This window comes from Lissotriton helveticus, chromosome 5_2, assembly GCF_964261635.1.
Source record: "Lissotriton helveticus chromosome 5_2, aLisHel1.1, whole genome shotgun sequence".
Lineage (NCBI taxonomy): Eukaryota > Metazoa > Chordata > Amphibia > Caudata > Salamandridae > Lissotriton > Lissotriton helveticus.
The window spans coordinates 16421432-16439547 of record NC_136066.1 but is presented as its reverse complement, the minus strand read 5'-3'; the positions used below and the strand labels follow the sequence as shown (position 1 = coordinate 16439547).

Below are 18116 nucleotides of genomic sequence, written 5' to 3'. Positions count from 1 at the left end.
GGACACTGTCGCACTATACCACATGCTGGACACTGTCACACTATACCACATGCTGGACACTGTCACACTGTACCAGATGCTGGACACTGTCGCACTATACCACATGCTGGACACTGTCACACTGTACCACATGCTGGACACTGTCGCACTATACCACATGCTGGACACTGTTACACTGTACCAGATGCTGGACACTGTCGCACTATACCACATGCTGGACACTGTTACACTGTACCACATGCTGGACACTGTCACACTGTACCAGATGCTGGACACTGTCGCACTATACCACATGCTGGACACTGTCACACTGTACCACATGCTGGACACTGTCGCACTGTACCACATGCTGGACACTGTCACACTGTACCACATGCTGGACACTGTCGCACTATACCACATGCTGGACACTGTCGCACTATACCACATGCTGGACACTGTCACACTGTACCAGATGCTGGACACTGTCGCACTATACCACATGCTGGACACTGTCACACTGTACCACATGCTGGACACTGTCGCACTGTACCACATGCTGGACACTGTCACACTGTACCACATGCTGGACACTGTCGCACTATACCACATGCTGGACACTGTCGCACTATACCACATGCTGGACCCAGTATTATGCTGGATACTCTGCCTCCACCAAGCTGTACATGAAGGGAATGCCAGCTGGACACTGGCTCACTACCAGACTGGACGCTGTTGCACTTCCAGCTGCGCCTGGCCCTCAAGCCTCGTCAGTGTCTTTGGGTCTGGCACATTTTCTCTGTTATCTGAGCTTAAGGATGCTCTGGGGCTTGCATGTGTGCACTGGGTTTGTCTCGGTTTCTCTTGGTGTCTGTAGGTTGTCTGGGTTTCTCTTGGCTTTTCGCAGTTTCTCTGGGGTTCTCTTGGTTTCTTTAGCATTCTCTTGGTTTCTATCGGTTTCTGGGTTTTGTCTGGGTTTCTCTTGGCTTCTCCTGGTTTCCGTTGGTTTCTGGGTTTCTCTCAGTTTCTCTGGCTTTCTCTTGGTTTCTTTCAGTTTCTTTGGGCTTCTCTTGGTTTCTTTGGGTTTCTCTTGGTTTCTCTTGGTTCCTGGGCTTCTCTGGGTTTTTCTTGGCTTCTCTTGGTTTCTGGGTTTCTGGGGTCTCTCGGTTTTTATGGGTTTCTCTCAGTTTTTTGGGATTTCTTTTGGTTTTTCTCAGTTTCTTTGGGTTTATTTAGCTTTCTCTTGGTTTCTATCGGTTCCTGGGTTTCTTTGGATTTCTCTTGGCTTCTCTTGGCTTCTCTCGGTTTCTCTTGGCTTCTCCTGGTTTCTGGGTTTCTCTGGCTTTCTCTTGGTTTCTCTCAGTTTCTTTGGTTTTCTCTTGGTTTCTCTTGGTTCCTGGGCTCCTCTGGGTTTTTCTTGGCTTCTCTTGGTTTCTGCGTTTTCTGGGTTCTTTCGGTTTTTCTGGGTTCCTCTTGGTTTCTCTCAGTTTCTTTGGATATCTCTTGGTTTTTCTCAGTTTCTTTGGGGTTCTTTAGCTTTTTCTTGGTTTCTATCGGTTCCTGCGTTTCTCTGGATTTCTCTTGGCTTCTCTTGGCTTCTCGCAGTTTCTCTTGGCTTCTCCTGGTTTCTCTTGGTTTCTGGGTTTCTTGGTTTCTTTGGGATTATCTTGGTTCCTTGGCTTCTCTTGGCTTCTCTTGGCTTCTCATGGTTTCTCTTGGATTCTGGGTTGATCTTGGTTTCTCTCAGTTTCTTTGGGTTTCTCTTGGTTTCTTTGGTTTTCTCTTGGTTTCTTTGGGTTTATCTTGGTTCCTGGGTTTCTCTGGATTTCTCTTGGCTTCTCTTGGCTTCTCTTGGCTTCTCTTGGCTTCTCATGGTTTCTCTTGGTTTCTTTGCTTTTCTCTTGGTTTCTCTCAGTTTCTTTGGGTTTCTCTTGGTTTCTTTGGCTTTCTCTTGGTTTCTTTGGGTTTATCTTGGTTCCTGGGTTTCTCTGGATTTCTCTTGGCTTCTCTTGGCTTCTCTTGGCTTCTCTTGGCTTCTCATGGTTTCTCTTGGTTTCTTTGCTTTTCTCTTGGTTTCTCTCAGTTTCTTTGGGTTTCTCTTGGTTTCTTTGGTTTTCTCTTGGTTTCTCTTGGTTCCTGGGCTTCTCTGAGGTTTTCTTGGCTTCTCTTGGTTTCTCTGGGTTTCTTAGGGGTTCTCTTAGTTGCAGTTGGAGCAAGAGTTTGATGAGAGGATTGAGGACACCTTCTCAGAAGGCAACATGGCTGTGAGAGGCAAGCAAAAGGAGGCAGCAGAGGGACTCATCTGAGCACAGCCTTGCTCAAAGAGTAGATGTTGGAGGAAGCTCAGTCATTGAGGTTACCACAAGAAAAGCATCTGGTATTAGCTGCGCCCCAGACAAGGACAGCAAGAGGTTAGATGCAGAGGGGACCTTCGGGCATCTAATGCAGCACTTTCATGGCAGATGGTTGGATCGACCACCCTGCCATGTAAGGATGCACGCGAAGAGTGGTAGGTCCTGGGGAGTGCGCGACGCTAGTACCAGGAAACATCGAAGGAAGCAGAGATCCGGCTGTGACAGAGAACGAGTTTTCAAACCCGTGCATTGAAGCATCATTGTCTGGGGCTTGTGCCCCGGGTCACCAATCCATGGCAGACCCTCAAAGCTGCGGCGTCTGAGTTTCAGCCGGAGGTCCAAGCCAGAGAGCCCGACCCACTCTTTGACGAGGAGCAGATTTTAAGTTCATGATGAGATGAACCCATCATTGGTGTGGAGACTCCAGAGGCTTCATACAGCTGTGGTGCACGCGTCCAACCGTGAACATCTGGTTTCTCGGGATCGGTGTGTTGGTGACCCAGGGGCGTTGAAAGAAACCCCGAAGAGTATCATTTCCCAGGTGGTCCTGATTAAGACTTAAAAAACATCAGGTCGTGCTGAAACAGTAGTGTTCTCCTCTCTGTGCGCTTTCTTTATCTATTGAGGTTTGTTGATTTGATATTCTGTTCTTCCTGTAAAGAGACACGTGAATAAGCTCCTTATTATACAGACTCCGCCTTATGCCCCATGTATGATTCAAGACTGCGCTATATTATACAGAAAATAACCCTTTTCAGAGCAATGTAAGGCTCCGGTACCATTTCACAGCACCTAGAAGTCCGCCTCTTTCACTGCAGGTTAGAGGCACACGCAGCTGTCCGGTGTAAGGGCTCCACTCACCCTACACTCCGCCCGGGCCTTGTAATAACCGGGGAGCAGCGAGGAGTGATGGGGTCGGCTGGTGAGAGCCCTGTAATAACCAGGGATCAGCGAGGAGTGATGAGCCCTGCTGGTGAGAGCCTTGTAATAACCGGGGAGCAGCAAGGAGTGATGAGCCCGGCTGGTGAGAGCCCTGTAATAACCCGGGAGCAGCGAGGAGTGATGAGGCCGGCTGGTGAGAGCCTTGTAATAACCAGGGATCAGCGAGGAGGGATGAGTCCGGCTGGTGAGAGCCCTGTAATAACCCGGGAGCAGCGAGGAGTGATGAGCCCGGCTGGTGAGAGCCCTGTATTCACCGGGGAGCAGCGAGGAATGATGAGCCCGGCTGGTGAGAGCCTTGTAATAACCGGGGAGCAGCGAGGAGTGATGAGCCCGGCTGGTGAGAGCCCTGTAATAACCCGGGAGCAGCGAGGAGTGATGAGGCCGGCTGGTGAGAGCCTTGTAATAACCAGGGATCAGCGAGGAGGGATGAGCCCGGCTGGTGAGAGCCCTGTAATAACCCGGGAGCAGCGAGGAGTGATGAGCCCGGCTGGTGAGAGCCCTGTAATCACCGGGGAGCAGCGAGGAATGATGAGCCCGGCTGGTGAGAGCCTTGTAATCACCGGGGAGCAGCGAGGAATGATGAGCCCGGCTGGTGAGAGCCTTGTAATAACCCGGGAGCAGCAAGGAGTGATGAGGCCGGCTGGTGAGAGCCTTGTAATAACCAGGGATCAGCGAGGAGGGATGAGCCCGGCTGGTGAGAGCCCTGTAATAACCCGGGAGCAGCGAGTAGTGATGAGGCCGGCTGGTGAGAGCCTTGTAATAACCGGGGATCAGCGAGGAGTGATGAGGCTGGCTGGTGAGAACCTTGTAGTCACCGGGGAGCAGCGAGGAGTGATGAGCCCGGCTGGTGAGAACCTTGTAGTCACCGGGGAGCAGCGAGGAGGGATGAGGCCGGCTGGTGAGAGCCTTGTAATAACCAGGGATCAGCGAGGTGTGATGAGGCCGGCTGGTGAGAACCTTGTAGTCACCGGGGAGCAGCGAGGAGTGATGAGCCCAGCTGGTGAGAGCCCTGTAATAACCAGGGATCAGCGAGGAATGATGAGCCCGGCTGGTGAGAGCCTTGTAATCACCGGGGAGCAGCGAGGAATGATGAGCCCGGCTGGTGAGAGCCTTGTAATCACCGGGGAGCAGCGAGGAGGGATGAGGCCGGCTGGTGAGAGCCTTGTAATAACCCGGGATCAGCGAGGAATGATGAGCCCGGCTGGTGAGAGCCTTGTAATCACCGGGGAGCAGCGAGGAGTGATGAGCCCGGCTGGTGAGAGCCCTGTAATAACCAGGGATCAGCGATGAATGATGAGCCCGGCTGGTGAGAGCCTTGTAATCACCGGGGAGCAGCGAGGAATGATGAACCCGGCTGGTGAGAGCCTTGTAATCACCGGGGAGCAGAGAGGAGTGATGAGCCCGGCTGGTGAGAGCCTTGTAATCACCGGGGAGCAGCGAGGAATGATGAACCCGGCTGGTGAGAGCCTTGTAATCACCGGGGAGCAGAGAGGAGTGATGAGCCCGGCTGGTGAGAGCCTTGTAATCACCGGGGAGCAGCGAGGAATGATGAACCCGGCTGGTGAGAGCCTTGTAATCACCGGGGAGCAGCGAGGAGTGATGAGCCCGGCTGGTGAGAGCCTTGTAATCACCGGGGAGCAGCGAGGAGTGATGAGCCCGGCTGGTGAGAGCCTTGTAATCACCGGGGAGCAGCGAGGAATGATGAACCCGGCTGGTGAGAGCCTTGTAATCACCGGGGAGCAGAGAGGAGTGATGAGCCCGGCTGGTGAGAGCCTTGTAATAACCAGGGATCAGCGAGGAGGGATGAGCCCGGCTGGTGAGAGCCTTGTAATAACCAGGGATCAGCGAGGAGTGATGAGCCCGGCTGGTGAGAGCCCTGTAATAACCAGGGATCAGCGAGGAGTGATGAGCCCGGCTGGTGAGAGCCTTGTAATAACCAGGGATCAGCGAGGAGTGATGAGCCCGGCTGGTGAGAGCCTTGTAATAACCAGGGATCAGCGAGGAGTGATGAGCCCGGCTGGTGAGAGCCTTGTAATCACCGGGGAGCAGCGAGGAATGATGAACCCGGCTGGTGAGAGCCTTGTAATCACCGGGGAGCAGAGAGGAGTGATGAGCCCGGCTGGTGAGAGCCTTGTAATAACCAGGGATCAGCGAGGAGTGATGAGCCCGGCTGGTGAGAGCCTTGTAATCACCGGGGAGCAGCGAGGAATGATGAACCCGGCTGGTGAGAGCCTTGTAATCACCGGGGAGCAGCGAGGAGTGATGAGCCCGGCTGGTGAGAGCCTTGTAATCACCGGGGAGCAGCGAGGAGTGATGAGCCCGGCTGGTGAGAGCCTTGTAATCACCGGGGAGCAGCGAGGAATGATGAACCCGGCTGGTGAGAGCCTTGTAATCACCGGGGAGCAGAGAGGAGTGATGAGCCCGGCTGGTGAGAGCCTTGTAATAACCAGGGATCAGCGAGGAGGGATGAGCCCGGCTGGTGAGAGCCTTGTAATAACCAGGGATCAGCGAGGAGTGATGAGCCCGGCTGGTGAGAGCCCTGTAATAACCAGGGATCAGCGAGGAGTGATGAGCCCGGCTGGTGAGAGCCTTGTAATAACCAGGGATCAGCGAGGAGTGATGAGCCCGGCTGGTGAGAGCCTTGTAATAACCAGGGATCAGCGAGGAGTGATGAGCCCGGCTGGTGAGAGCCTTGTAATCACCGGGGAGCAGCGAGGAATGATGAACCCGGCTGGTGAGAGCCTTGTAATCACCGGGGAGCAGAGAGGAGTGATGAGCCCGGCTGGTGAGAGCCTTGTAATAACCAGGGATCAGCGAGGAGTGATGAGCCCGGCTGGTGAGAGCCTTGTAATAACCCGGGATCAGCGAGGAATGATGAGCCCGGCTGGTGAGAGCCTTGTAATCACCGGGGATCAGCGAGGAGTGATGAGCCCGGCTGGTGAGAGCCTTGTAATCACCGGGGAGCAGCGAGGAGTTATGAGCCCGGCTGGTGAGAGCCTTGTAATAACCAGGGATCAGCGAGGAGTGATGAGCCCGGCTGGTGAGAGCCTTGTAATCACCGGGGAGCAGAGAGGAGTGATGAGCCCGGCTGGTGAGAGCCTTGTAATAACCAGGGATCAGCGAGGAGGGATGAGCCCGGCTGGTGAGAGCCTTGTAATAACCAGGGAGCAGCGAGGAGTGATGAGCCCGGCTGGCGAGAGCCCCCTCGCGCCTCTAGAACGAAAACTACCACCAAAGTAGACCAGTTACTTTTATTTACGACCAATTTAGTCGACATTTTTTCCTTTCTGCATAAAAATGTATAACCTTTCAAAGCAGCGATCATGTACAGTGGGGTAAAGAGGTCTTTACACTGCAAATGATGACTGTAAAAATAAATTAAATATGCCAATGCGGAGTACACTGAGCAGAAAGAGTGCCTGGCACATCAAAAAAGAATTATATAGATTGAAACAACAACAAGAACCCAAAAGTGTGCTATGGAAAGGTTGTCTTTGTGCAAATCACCTATATTGTTAATCTACAGAAATGCGTAGATCCAAACCCATCTGCACCTAAACAAAGAGAACTAAACAATTCTGTTCAAGCCAAACTCTGCTGAGCAAAATGATAGGAAATATCCACGGTGTGTGCATTTAAAATGCCCCAGTTGTGCTACAAAATGTATGTTAGAAAGAATATTACAAACTGGTGAAATAATACCACGAAGCTTAAAATTGGGACATGAGCAGAAAGTAAATGCCCAGAGCAGGCTTCTTCAAGGAGTCCGCGAGCTACGGTAGCTCTCCCGGCACCTGTGAGTAGCTCTCCCGCCACCTGTGAGTAGCTCTCCCGCCACCTGTGAGTAGCTCTCCCGCCACCTGTGAGTAGCTCTCCCCCACCTGTGAGTAGCTCTCCGCCACCTATGAGTAGCTCTCCCGCCACCTGTGAGTAGCTCTCCCGCCACCTGTGAGTAGCTCTCCCCCACCTATGAGTAGCTCTCCCACCACCTATCAGTAGCTCTTCCAGCACCTGTGAGTAGCTCTCCCAGCACCTGTGAGTAGCCCTTCCAGCACCTGTGAGTAGCTCTCCCAGCACCTGTGAGTAGCTCTTCCAGCACCTGTGAGTAGCTCTCCCAGCACCTGTGAGTAGCTCTTCCAGCACCTGTGAGTAGCTCTCCCGCCACCTGTGAGTAGCTCTCCCTGCCACCTGTGAGTAGCTCTCCCACCACCTGGGAGTAGCTCTCCTAGCACCTGTGAGTAGCTCTCCCGCCACCTGTGAGTAGCTCTCCCAGCACCTGTGAGTAGCTCTTCCAGCACCTGTGAGTAACTCTCCCGCCACCTGTGAGTGTCTCTCCCACCACCTGTGAGAGGCTTTCCCGCCACCTGTGAGTAGCTCTCCCGCCACCTGTGAGTAGCTCTCCCAGCACCTGTGAGTAGCTCTCCCTGCCACCTGTGAGTAGCTCTCCCGCCACCTGTGAGTAGCTCTCCCGCCACCTGTGAGTAGCTCTCCCAGCACCTGTGAGTAGCTCTCCCGCCACCTGTGAGTAGCTCTCCCAGCACCTGTGAGTAGCTCTCCTAGCACATGTGAGTAGCTCTCTCAGCACCTGTGAGTAGCTCTTCCAGCACCTGTGAGTAACTCTCCCGCCACCTGTGAGTGTCTCTCCCAGCACCTGTGAGTAGCTCTCCCAGCACCTGTGAGTCGCTCTCCCGCCACCTGTGAGTAGCTCTCCCAGCACCTGTGAGTAGCTCTCACGCCACCTGTGAGTACCTCTCCCAGCACCTGTGAGTAGCTCTCCCAGCACCTGTGAGTAGCTCTCACGCCACCTGTGAGTAGCTCTCACGCCACCTGTGAGTAGCTCTCACGCCACCTATGAGTAGCTCTCCCGCCACCTGTGAGTAGCTCTCCCAGCACCTGTGAGTAGCTCTCCCGCCACCTGTGAGTAGCTCTCCCGGCACCTGTGAGTAGCTCTCCCGGCACCTGTGAGTAGCTCTCCGCCACCTGTGGGTAGCTCTCCTGCCACCTATGAGTAGCGTGCCACCACCTGTGAGTAGCTCTCCACCACCTGTGAGTAGGTCTCCCGCCACCTGTGAGTAGGTCTCCCGCCACCTGTGAGTAGCTCTCCCGCCACCTGTGAGTAGCTCTCCCAGCACCTGTGAGTAGCTCTCCGCCACCTGTGAGTAGGTCTCCCACCATCAGTAGCTCTCCTGCCACCTGTGAGTAGGTATCCCGTCACCTGTGAGTAGCCCTCCACCACCTGTGAGTAGGTCTCCTGTCTCCTGTGAGTAGCTCTCCTGCCACCTGTGAGTAGCTCTCTCGCCACCTGTGAGCAGCTCTCTCGCCACCTATGTGTACCTCTCCCAGCACCTGTGAGTAGCTGCCCCAGCACCTATGAGTAGCTCTCCCACCACCTGTGAGTAGCTCTCCCGCCACCTGTGAGTAGCTCTCCCGGCACCTGTGAGTAGGTCTCCCGCTACCTGTGAGTAGGTGTCCCGCCACCTGTGAGTAGCTCTCCCGCCACCTGTGAGTAGCTCTCCCGCCACCTGTGAGTAGCTCTCCCGGCACCTGTGAGTAGCTCTCGCAGCACCTGTGAGTAGGTCTCCCAGCACCTGTGAGTAGCTCTCCCGCTACCTGTGAGTAGCTCTCCCGCCACCTGCGAGTAGCTCTTCCGCCACCTGTGAGTAGCTGCCACCTGTGAGTAGCTCTCCTGCCACCTGTGAGTAGCTCTCCTGCCACCTGTGAGTAGCTCTCATGCCACCTGAGAGTAGCTCTCCTGCCACCTATGAGCAGCTCTCTCACCACCTGTGAATATTTGCCACCTGTGAGTAGCTCTCCCGCCACCTGTGAGTAGCTCTCCCGGCACCTGTGAGTAGCTCTCGCAGCACCTGTGAGTAGGTCTCCCAGCACCTGTGAGTAGGTCTCCCAGCACCTGTGAGTAGCTCTCCCGCTACCTGTGAGTAGCTCTCCCGCCACCTGTGAGTAGCTCTTCCGCCACCTGTGAGTAGCTGCCACCTGTGAGTAGCTCTCCTGCCACCTGTGAGTAGCTCTCCTGCCACCTGTGAGTAGCTCTCATGCCACCTGAGAGTAGCTCTCCTGCCACCTATGAGCAGCTCTCTCACCACCTGTGAATATTTGCCACCTGTGAGTAGCTCTCCCAGCACCTGTGAGTAGGTCTCCCAGCACCTGTGAGTAGCTCTCCTGCCACCTGTGAGTAACTCTCCACCAGCTGTGAGTAGGTCTCCCGCCACCCGTGAGTAGCTCTCTCAGCACCTGTGAGTAGCTCTCCACCACCTGTGAGTAGGTCTCCCGCCACCTGTGAGTAGCTCTCCTGCCACATGTGAGTAGCTCTCTTAGCACCTGTGAGTAGCTCTCCCAGCACCTGTGAGTAGCTGTCCCAGCACCTGTGAGTTGCTGTCCCAGCACCTGTGAGTAGCTCTCCCCGCACCTGTGAGTAGCTCTCCCGCCACCTGTGAGTAGCTCTCATGTCACCTGTGAGTAGCTCTCCCAGCACCTGTTAGTAGCTCTTCCCCCACCTGTTAGTAGCTCTCCCTGCACCTGTGAGTAGGTCTCCCAGCACCTGTGAGTAGCTCTCTCAGCACCTGTGAGTAGCTCTCCCAGCACCTGTGAGTAGCTCTCTTAGCACCTGTGAGTAGCTCTCCCACCACCTATGAGTAGCTCTTCCCCACCTGTGAGTAGCTCTCCCCCACCTGTGAGTAGCTCTTCCCCACCTATGAGTAGCTCTTCCCCACCTGTGAGTAGCTCTCCCAGCACCTGTGAGTTGCTCTTCCCCACCTGTGAGTCGCTCTCCCCCACCTGTGAGTAGCTCTCCCCCACCTGTGAGTAGCTCTCCCCCACCTGTGAGTTGCTCTTCCCCACCCGTGAGTAGCTCTGCTAACCTTGGCTCTCTCTTCTCTCCTCCAGGTCTTCCCTCGGCCTCTGGACTCTGCTCTGCCTCTGCTGCGTCCTGGGGTTCACAGGCGGCGCCTCTAAAGGTAATAAGTATTTGAAGGAAGCCACTACCTCTTGCTTTGATGTGAATTGTAAACAGGAAGTGACGTCACAGATCTAGCACAGGGCGGGGAGTCGGGGTTCCCAGGCTGCCTCTGTCCCCCTCAACAAGCACACCCCAGGGTACCCGCCTGTGAGTAGGTATGTGACACTACATCCACATACCATAGTGTACCCGTCTGTGAGTAGGTACGTGACACTACATCCACATACCATAGTGTACCCGCCTGTGAGTAGGTACGTGACACTACATCCACATACCATAGTGTACCCGCCTGTGAGTAGGTACGTGACACTACATCCACACGCCCCAGTCTACCTGCCTGTGAGCAGGGACGTAACTCTACTTTCATATACTCCGGCGTATGCGCTTGTGAGTATATACCTGACTCTGCATCTACATACCCTAGTGTTCCAGTCTGTGAGTAGGTGCAGGAATCTACGTCCATACACCCTGATGTACCCGCCTGTGAGTAGGTACGTGACACTACATCCCCCTACATACGCTGGCTCCACCAGGACCTTACAGCAGGGTGCGCCAGGGACCTGTTCTTGTCTTGAAGAGCTGTAGATTCACAGGCCCCCACCCGCCTCCCCGCTTACCTGTACCTGATGCAGTGTTCTCACTTTACTTACATACGCATGGACATCTCTTCTGTGGAGAAGTGTGGCTCAATGGTGAGAGCGGCAGACTGTGTGAATCTACAGGTGCTCACTGGGGAAGTCACATCATCCTTTCCTCGCAGGTGCTCTCATTCCGTCAGTCCTGCACGCTTAGGATGTCACGCACAATTTGGGCTGACATATCTGGAAGATCGGATTGGTTTGGCCCCGCTATTGCCCTTGGTAAATGGGGCACCCCAAGACCACAGTAACCAGAACTTGCTTTGCCGGTTGCTTGTCCTTCGACAAAGTAAATCAGATTCCGTGGCTGTCCCACATTAAAAATACCGTCAAGGCATTAGGCCGTACCGACCTGTACGGGAACCCTTCTGTGATTTGTGTTAAACAGCGTTATCTGAACTATTGTACACTTTTACGCCTAGAATCCGCCCAGGGTAGAACCTCCATTGCAGACACCTCTCGATATCTACAACATATCGTATCAAGCCAGACCTTGGCTGGATGGAGAATCCATCTGCAGGCGCTGGTTCATATATTCAGGCTGGAAACGCTCCACTTTAAATCTGCTTTCGTGTTCCAGGGTCTGGAGTAGGGACCCCCCCTCCCTGTGCACCTCCCACCCTGTGCACCCCCCACCCTGTGCACCTCCCACCCTGTGCACCTCCCGCCCTGTGCACCTCCCACCCTGTGGATGCCCGTCCCAGGGTCTGGAGTAGGGACCCCCCGCCCTGTGGATGCGATGGCTTTTCAACAGAGCACAAGTCACTTTATCATATTTTGCACACCATACTTGGAGCCGAAACACTCCTTTCGTAAGAGACCCTCACACACTCCCCATCGGCGGGGTGTCTTGCTTCCTCATTGGGTCTGCTCCTCGTGGGGTGTCTTGCTTCCTCATTGGGTCTGCTCCTCGCGGGGTGTCTTGCTTCCTCATTGGGTCTGCTCCTCCACGGGTGTCTTGCTTCCTCATTGGGTCTGCTCCTCGTGGGGTGTCTTGCTTCCTCATTGGGTCTGCTCCTCGTGGGGTGTCTTGCTTCCTCATTGGGTCTGCTCCTCCACGGGTGTCTTGCTTCCTCATTGGGTCTGCTCTTCGTCGGGTGTCTTGCTTCCTCATTGGGTCTGCTCTTCGTGGGGTGTCTTGCTTCCTCATTGGGTCTGCTCCTCGCGGGGTGTCTTGCTTCCTCATTGGGTCTGCTCCTCGCGGGGTGTCTTGCTTCCTCATTGGGTCTGCTCCTTGTGGGGTGTCTTGCTTCCTCATTGGGTCTGCTCCTCCACGGGTGTCTTGCTTCCTCATTGGGTCTGCTCCTCGTGGGGTGTCTTGCTTCCTCATTGGGTCTGCTCCTCGTGGGGTGTCTTGCTTCCTCATTGGGTCTGCTCCTCGCGGGGTGTCTTGCTTCCTCATTGGGTCTGCTCCTCGTGGGGTGTCTTGCTTCCTCATTGGGTCTGCTCCTCGTGGGGTGTCTTGCTTCCTCATTGGGTCTGCTCCTCCACGGGTGTCTTGCTTCCTCATTGGGTCTGCTCCTCCACGGGTGTCTTGCTTCCTCATTGGGTCTGCTCCTCGCGGGGTGTCTTGCTTCCTCATTGGGTCTGCTCCTCCACGGGTGTCTTGCTTCCTCATTGGGTCTGCTCCTCGCGGGGTGTCTTGCTTCCTCATTGGGTCTGCTCCTTGTGGGGTGTCTTGCTTCCTCATTGGGTCTGCTCCTCGCGGGGTGTCTTGCTTCCTCATTGGGTCTGCTCCTCGTGGGGTGTCTTGCTTCCTCATTGGGTCTGCTCCTCGTGGGGTGTCTTGCTTCCTCATTGGGTCTGCTCCTCGTGGGGTGTCTTGCTTCCTCATTGGGTCTGCTCCTTGTGGGGTGTCTTGCTTCCTCATTGGGTCTGCTCCTCGTGGGGTGTCTTGCTTCCTCATTGGATCTGCTCCTCGTGGGGTGTCTTGCTTCCTCATTGGGTCTGCTCTTCGTCGGGTGTCTTGCTTCCTCATTGGGTCTGCTCCTCGTGGGGTGTCTTGCTTCCTCATTGGGTCTGCTCCTCGTGGGGTGTCTTGCTTCCTCATTGGGTCTGCTCCTCCACGGGTGTCTTGCTTCCTCATTGGGTCTGCTCCTCGTGGGGTGTCTTGCTTCCTCATTGGGTCTGCTCCTCGTGGGGTGTCTTGCTTCCTCATTGGGTCTGCTCCTCGCGGGGTGTCTTGCTTCCTCATTGGGTCTGCTCCTCGTGGGGTGTCTTGCTTCCTCATTGGGTCTGCTCCTCGCGGGGTGTCTTGCTTCCTCATTGGGTCTGCTCCTCCACGGGTGTCTTGCTTCCTCATTGGGTCTGCTCCTCGTGGGGTGTCTTGCTTCCTCATTGGGTCTGCTCCTCGTGGGGTGTCTTGCTTCCTCATTGGGTCTGCTCCTCGCGGGGTGTCTTGCTTCCTCATTGGGTCTGATCCTCACGGGGTGTCTTGCTTCCTCATTGGGTCTGCTCCTCGCGGAGTGTCTTGCTTCCTCATTGGGTCTGCTCCTCGCGGGGTGTCTTGCTTCCTCATTGGGTCTGCTCCTCGTGGGGTGTCTTGCTTCCTCATTGGGTCTGCTCCTCGTGGGGTGTCTTGCTTCCTCATTGGGTCTGCTCCTCGCGGGGTGTCTTGCTTCCTCATTGGGTCTGCTCCTTGTGGGGTGTCTTGCTTCCTCATTGGGTCTGCTCCTCGTGGGGTGTCTTGCTTCCTCATTGGGTCTGCTCCTCGCGGGGTGTCTTGCTTCCTCATTGGGTCTGCTCCTCCACGGGTGTCTTGCTTCCTCATTGGGTCTGCTCCTCGTGGGGTGTCTTGCTTCCTCATTGGGTCTGCTCCTCGTCGGGTGTCTTGCTTCCTCATTGGGTCTGCTCCTCGTGGGGTGTCTTGCTTCCTCATTGGGTCTGCTCCTCGTGGGGTGTCTAGCTTCCTCATTGGGTCTGCTCCTCGCGGGGTGTCTTGCTTCCTCATTGGGTCTGCTCCTCGTGGGGTGTCTTGCTTCCTCATTGGGTCTGCTCCTCCACGGGTGTCTTGCTTCCTCATTGGGTCTGCTCCTCGTGGGGTGTCTTGCTTCCTCATTGGGTCTGCTCCTCGTGGGGTGTCTTGCTTCCTCATTGGGTCTGCTCCTCGCGGGGTGTCTTGCTTCCTCATTGGGTCTGCTCCTCGTGGGGTGTCTTGCTTCCTCATTGGGTCTGCTCCTCGCGGGGTGTCTTGCTTCCTCATTGGGTCTGCTCCTCCACGGGTGTCTTGCTTCCTCATTGGGTCTGCTCCTCGTGGGGTGTCTTGCTTCCTCATTGGGTCTGCTCCTCGTGGGGTGTCTTGCTTCCTCATTGGGTCTGCTCCTCGTCGGGTGTCTTGCTTCCTCATTGGGTCTGCTCCTCGCGGGGTGTCTTGCTTCCTCATTGGGTCTGCTCCTCGTGGGGTGTCTTGCTTCCTCATTGGGTCTGCTCCTCGCGGGGTGTCTTGCTTCCTCATTGGGTCTGCTCCTCGTGGGGTGTCTTGCTTCCTCATTGGGTCTGCTCCTCGCGGGGTGTCTTGCTTCCTCATTGGGTCTGCTCCTCGTGGGGTGTCTTGCTTCCTCATTGGGTCTGCTCCTCGTGGGGTGTCTTGCTTCCTCATTGGGTCTGCTCCTCGTCGGGTGTCTTGCTTCCTCATTGGGTCTGCTCCTCGTCGGGTGTCTTGCTTCCTCATTGGGTCTGCTCCTCGCGGGGTGTCTTGCTTCCTCATTGGGTCTGCTCCTCGTGGGGTGTCTTGCTTCCTCATTGGGTCTGCTCCTCCACGGGTGTCTTGCTTCCTCATTGGGTCTGCTCCTCGTGGGGTGTCTTGCTTCCTCATTGGGTCTGCTCCTCGTGGGGTGTCTTGCTTCCTCATTGGGTCTGCTCCTCGTCGGGTCGGCGCTGCAATACTCGATTGGCGCCCGAGGTGGGGCCTTTTGAGGGAGATCTTTTTTCCTTGCGGTTGGGTGCAGTGCGTGTGAGGGCCCTAGTGAGTGTAGATGTGAAAATTGTGAAAGTAAAACAGGAAGTAGAGGTGCACTAAGAAGGACTTGAATGAATGTGGCCCCTCTCCTGATTAAAACACAGCGGACGCTCCCCTGCTGAGAGGTGACCGGGCTCCCCTGCTGAGAGGTGACCGGGCTCCCCTGCTGTGAGGTCACCGGGCTCCCCTGCTGAGAGGTGACCGGGCTCCCCTGCTGTGAGGTGACCGGCTCCCCTGCTGTGAGGTCACCGGGCTCCCCTGCTGTGAGGTGACCGGCTCCCCTGCTGTGAGGTGACCGGGCTCCTCTGCCGTGAGGTGACCGGGCTCCCCTGCTGAGAGGTGACCGGGCTCCCCTGCTGAGAGGTGACCGGGCTCCCCTGCTGTGAGGTCACCGGGCTCCCCTGCTGAGAGGTGACCGGGCTCCCCTGCTGTGAGGTGACCGGCTCCCCTGCTGTGAGGTCACCGGGCTCCCCTGCTGTGAGGTGACCGGCTCCCCTGCTGTGAGGTCACCGGGCTCCCCTGCTGTGAGGTGACCGGCTCCCCTGCTGAGAGGTGACCGGGCTCCCCTGCTGAGAGGTGACCGGGCTCCCCTGCTGTGAGGTGACCGGGCTCCCCTGCTGTCAGGTGACCGGACTCCCCTGCTGTGAGGTGACCGGCTCCCCTGCTGTCAGGTGACCGGGCTCCTCTGCTGTGAGGTGACCCGGCTCCCCTGCTGAGAGGTGACCGGACTCCCCTGCTGTGAGGGGACCGGGCTCCCCTGCTGTGAGGTGACCCGGCTCCCCTGCTGAGAGGTGACCGGACTCCCCTGCTGTGAGGTGATCGGACTCCCCTGCTGTGAGGTGACCGGGCTCCCCTGCTGTGAGGTGACCGGGCTCCCCTGCTGTGAGGTGACCTCGCTCCTCTGCTGTGAGGTGACCTCGCTCCCCTGCTGTGAGGTGACCGGGCTCCCCTGCTGTGAGGTGACCGGGCTCCCCTGCTGTGAGGTGACCTCGCTCCTCTGCTGTGAGGTGACCTCGCTCCCCTGCTGTGAGGTGACCGGGCTCCCCTGCTGTGAGGTGACCGGGCTCCCCTGCTGTGAGGTGACCTCGCTCCTCTGCTGTGAGGTGACCTCGCTCCCCTGCTGTGAGGTGACCGGGCTCCCCTGCTGTGAGGTGACCGGACTCCCCTGCTGTGAGGTGACCGGGCTCCTCTGCTGTGAGGTGACCTCGCTCCCCTGCTGTGAGGTGACCGGGCTCCCCTGCTGTGAGGTGACCGGACTCCCCTGCTGTGAGGTGACCGGGCTCCTCTGCCGTGAGGTGACCGGGCTCCCCTGCTGTGAGGTGACCGGGCTCCCCTGCTGTGAGGTGACCGGACTCCCCTGCTGTGAGGTGACCGGGCTCCTCTGCTGTGAGGTGACCGGACTCCCCTGCTGTGAGGTGACCGGGCTCCCCTGCTGTGAGGTGACCGGACTCTCCTGCTGTGAGGTGACCTCGCTCCCCTGTTGTGAGGTGACCGGGCTCCCCTGCTGTGAGGTCTCCGGGCGCTGCGCTCTGAGGTCAGAGGTCAGCTCAACGTGTTTCTTGCCATTATTGTCACATAGACAGCAATTCTAAAGGACCGATGTAAGATCTATCTACACTTTTGGAGGTGTTTCAATGTAGTGAAAGTAAACATTTAATATATATGCAACCTTGAGGGTCCCAGCAGTTGTGCTTTGCTGTACTACATTTTATCAAAACTGCATTTACATTCAGAATAAATACGCATTTTCTTGACTGTCCTTTGAGATTGCCATTGACCTTGCTACGTATCTTTTTTAATGTGTAAGGCGCTTTTAAAGTCACCTGCTGCCGGAGTTCTTTGTCTGGTCTGCATGTTTTTATGCTCTGCCTTTATGGCCTCTGGCCGAATAAGGTTGTATGTGTCTTGCCCTGGGCAGTGCCTGGAAGCCCTGGTGCGGCTGGCGCGGCGCTGTAAGGTTTCTTCTTGGCACTATGCTGAGCACGTGATCTAGTGCCTAGAAGCCCTGGTGCGGCGCTGTAAGGGTTCTTCTTGGCACTATGCTGAGCACGTGATCTAGTGCCTGGAAGCCCTTGAGACGGCTGGCACAGCGCGGTAAGGTTTCTTCTTGGCACTAGGCTGCTGAGCAAGTGATGCAGTGCCTGGAAGCCCTTGGGACGGCTGGTGCCACGCTGTAAGGTTTCTTCTTGGCACTATGCTGAGCACGTGATCTAGTGCCTGGAAGCCCTGGTGCGGCGCTGTAAGGGTTCTTCTTGGCACTATGCTGAGCACGTGATCTAGTGCCTGGAAGCCCTGGTGCGGCGCTGTAAGGTTTCTTCTTGGCACTATGCTGAGCACGTGATGCAGTGCCTGGAAGCCCTTGGGACGGCAGGCGCAGCGCTGTAAGGGTTCTTCTTGGCACTATGCTGAGCACGTGATGCAGTGCCTGGAAGCCCTGGTGCGGCTGGCGCGGCGCTGTAAGGTTTCTTCTTGGCACTATGCTGAGCACGTGCTCCTGGCGGCGCTGCTTCACTCCAGGGAAGTCCAGCTGCCTCTTAAATATTTTTTCGGTGCCTTGTAAACGCCGCAAGTGTTTGTTTTCACTCCAGAAATGGCGGCTTGGGGAGGGCTTCACATCTGCAAGAGGAAAGCTGCCCAGGTGCCCTGCGTGGGAGGACATTGGGCTCTTTGAGGGGTTTGGCACACGGGCGGGGGTCCCCCTTCCTGTGGGATCGAGCACGGGGGGAGGAGGGGTTTGGCGGGGCCTTGTGTGTGTCACGGAGCCTCTGCTGGCCTGGAGTCCACTTGAAGTACGGTGAGACCTAGAGAGGCAGTGGAGGGGTGAAGAGGCAGTGGAGGGGGTGAAGAGGTAGTGGAGGGGTGAAGAGGCAGTGGAGGGGTGAGAAGAGGCAGTGGAGGGGGTGAGAGAGGCAGTGGAGGGGTGAAGAAGCAGTGGAGGGGTGAGAAGAGGCAGTGGAGGGGTGAGGGAGGCAGTGGAGGGGTGATAAGAGGCAGTGGAGGGGTGATAAGAGGCAGTGGAGGGGTGATAAGAGGCAGTGGAGGGGTGAGAAGAGGCAGTTGAGGGGTGAGGAGGCAGTGGAGGGGTGAAGAGGCTGTGGAGGGGTGAGAAGGGGCAGTGGAGGGGGAGAGAAGAGGCAGTGGAGGGGGTGTGAGAGGCAGTGGAGGGGTGATAAGAGGCAGTGGAGGGGTGAGAAGAGGCAGTGGAGGGGTGAGGAGGCAGTGGAGGGGTGAGGAGGCAGTGGAGGGGTGAGAAGAGGCAGTGGAGGGGGTGT

At 56.5% G+C, this 18116-nt stretch overlaps 1 protein-coding gene across 1 annotated transcript in view; it reads left to right on the top strand.

Moving 5' to 3' along the window:
• The window catches only part of COL27A1 (collagen type XXVII alpha 1 chain), a 1232768-nt gene that overhangs the window by 76166 nt on the left and 1138486 nt on the right, over window positions 1-18116 (top strand). Inside the window, exon 2 of the mRNA XM_078646681.1 lies at window positions 10176-10246. Coding sequence (XP_078502807.1) covers window positions 10176-10246 — 71 coding nt within the window. The remainder of the gene's footprint in view (window positions 1-10175; window positions 10247-18116) is intronic.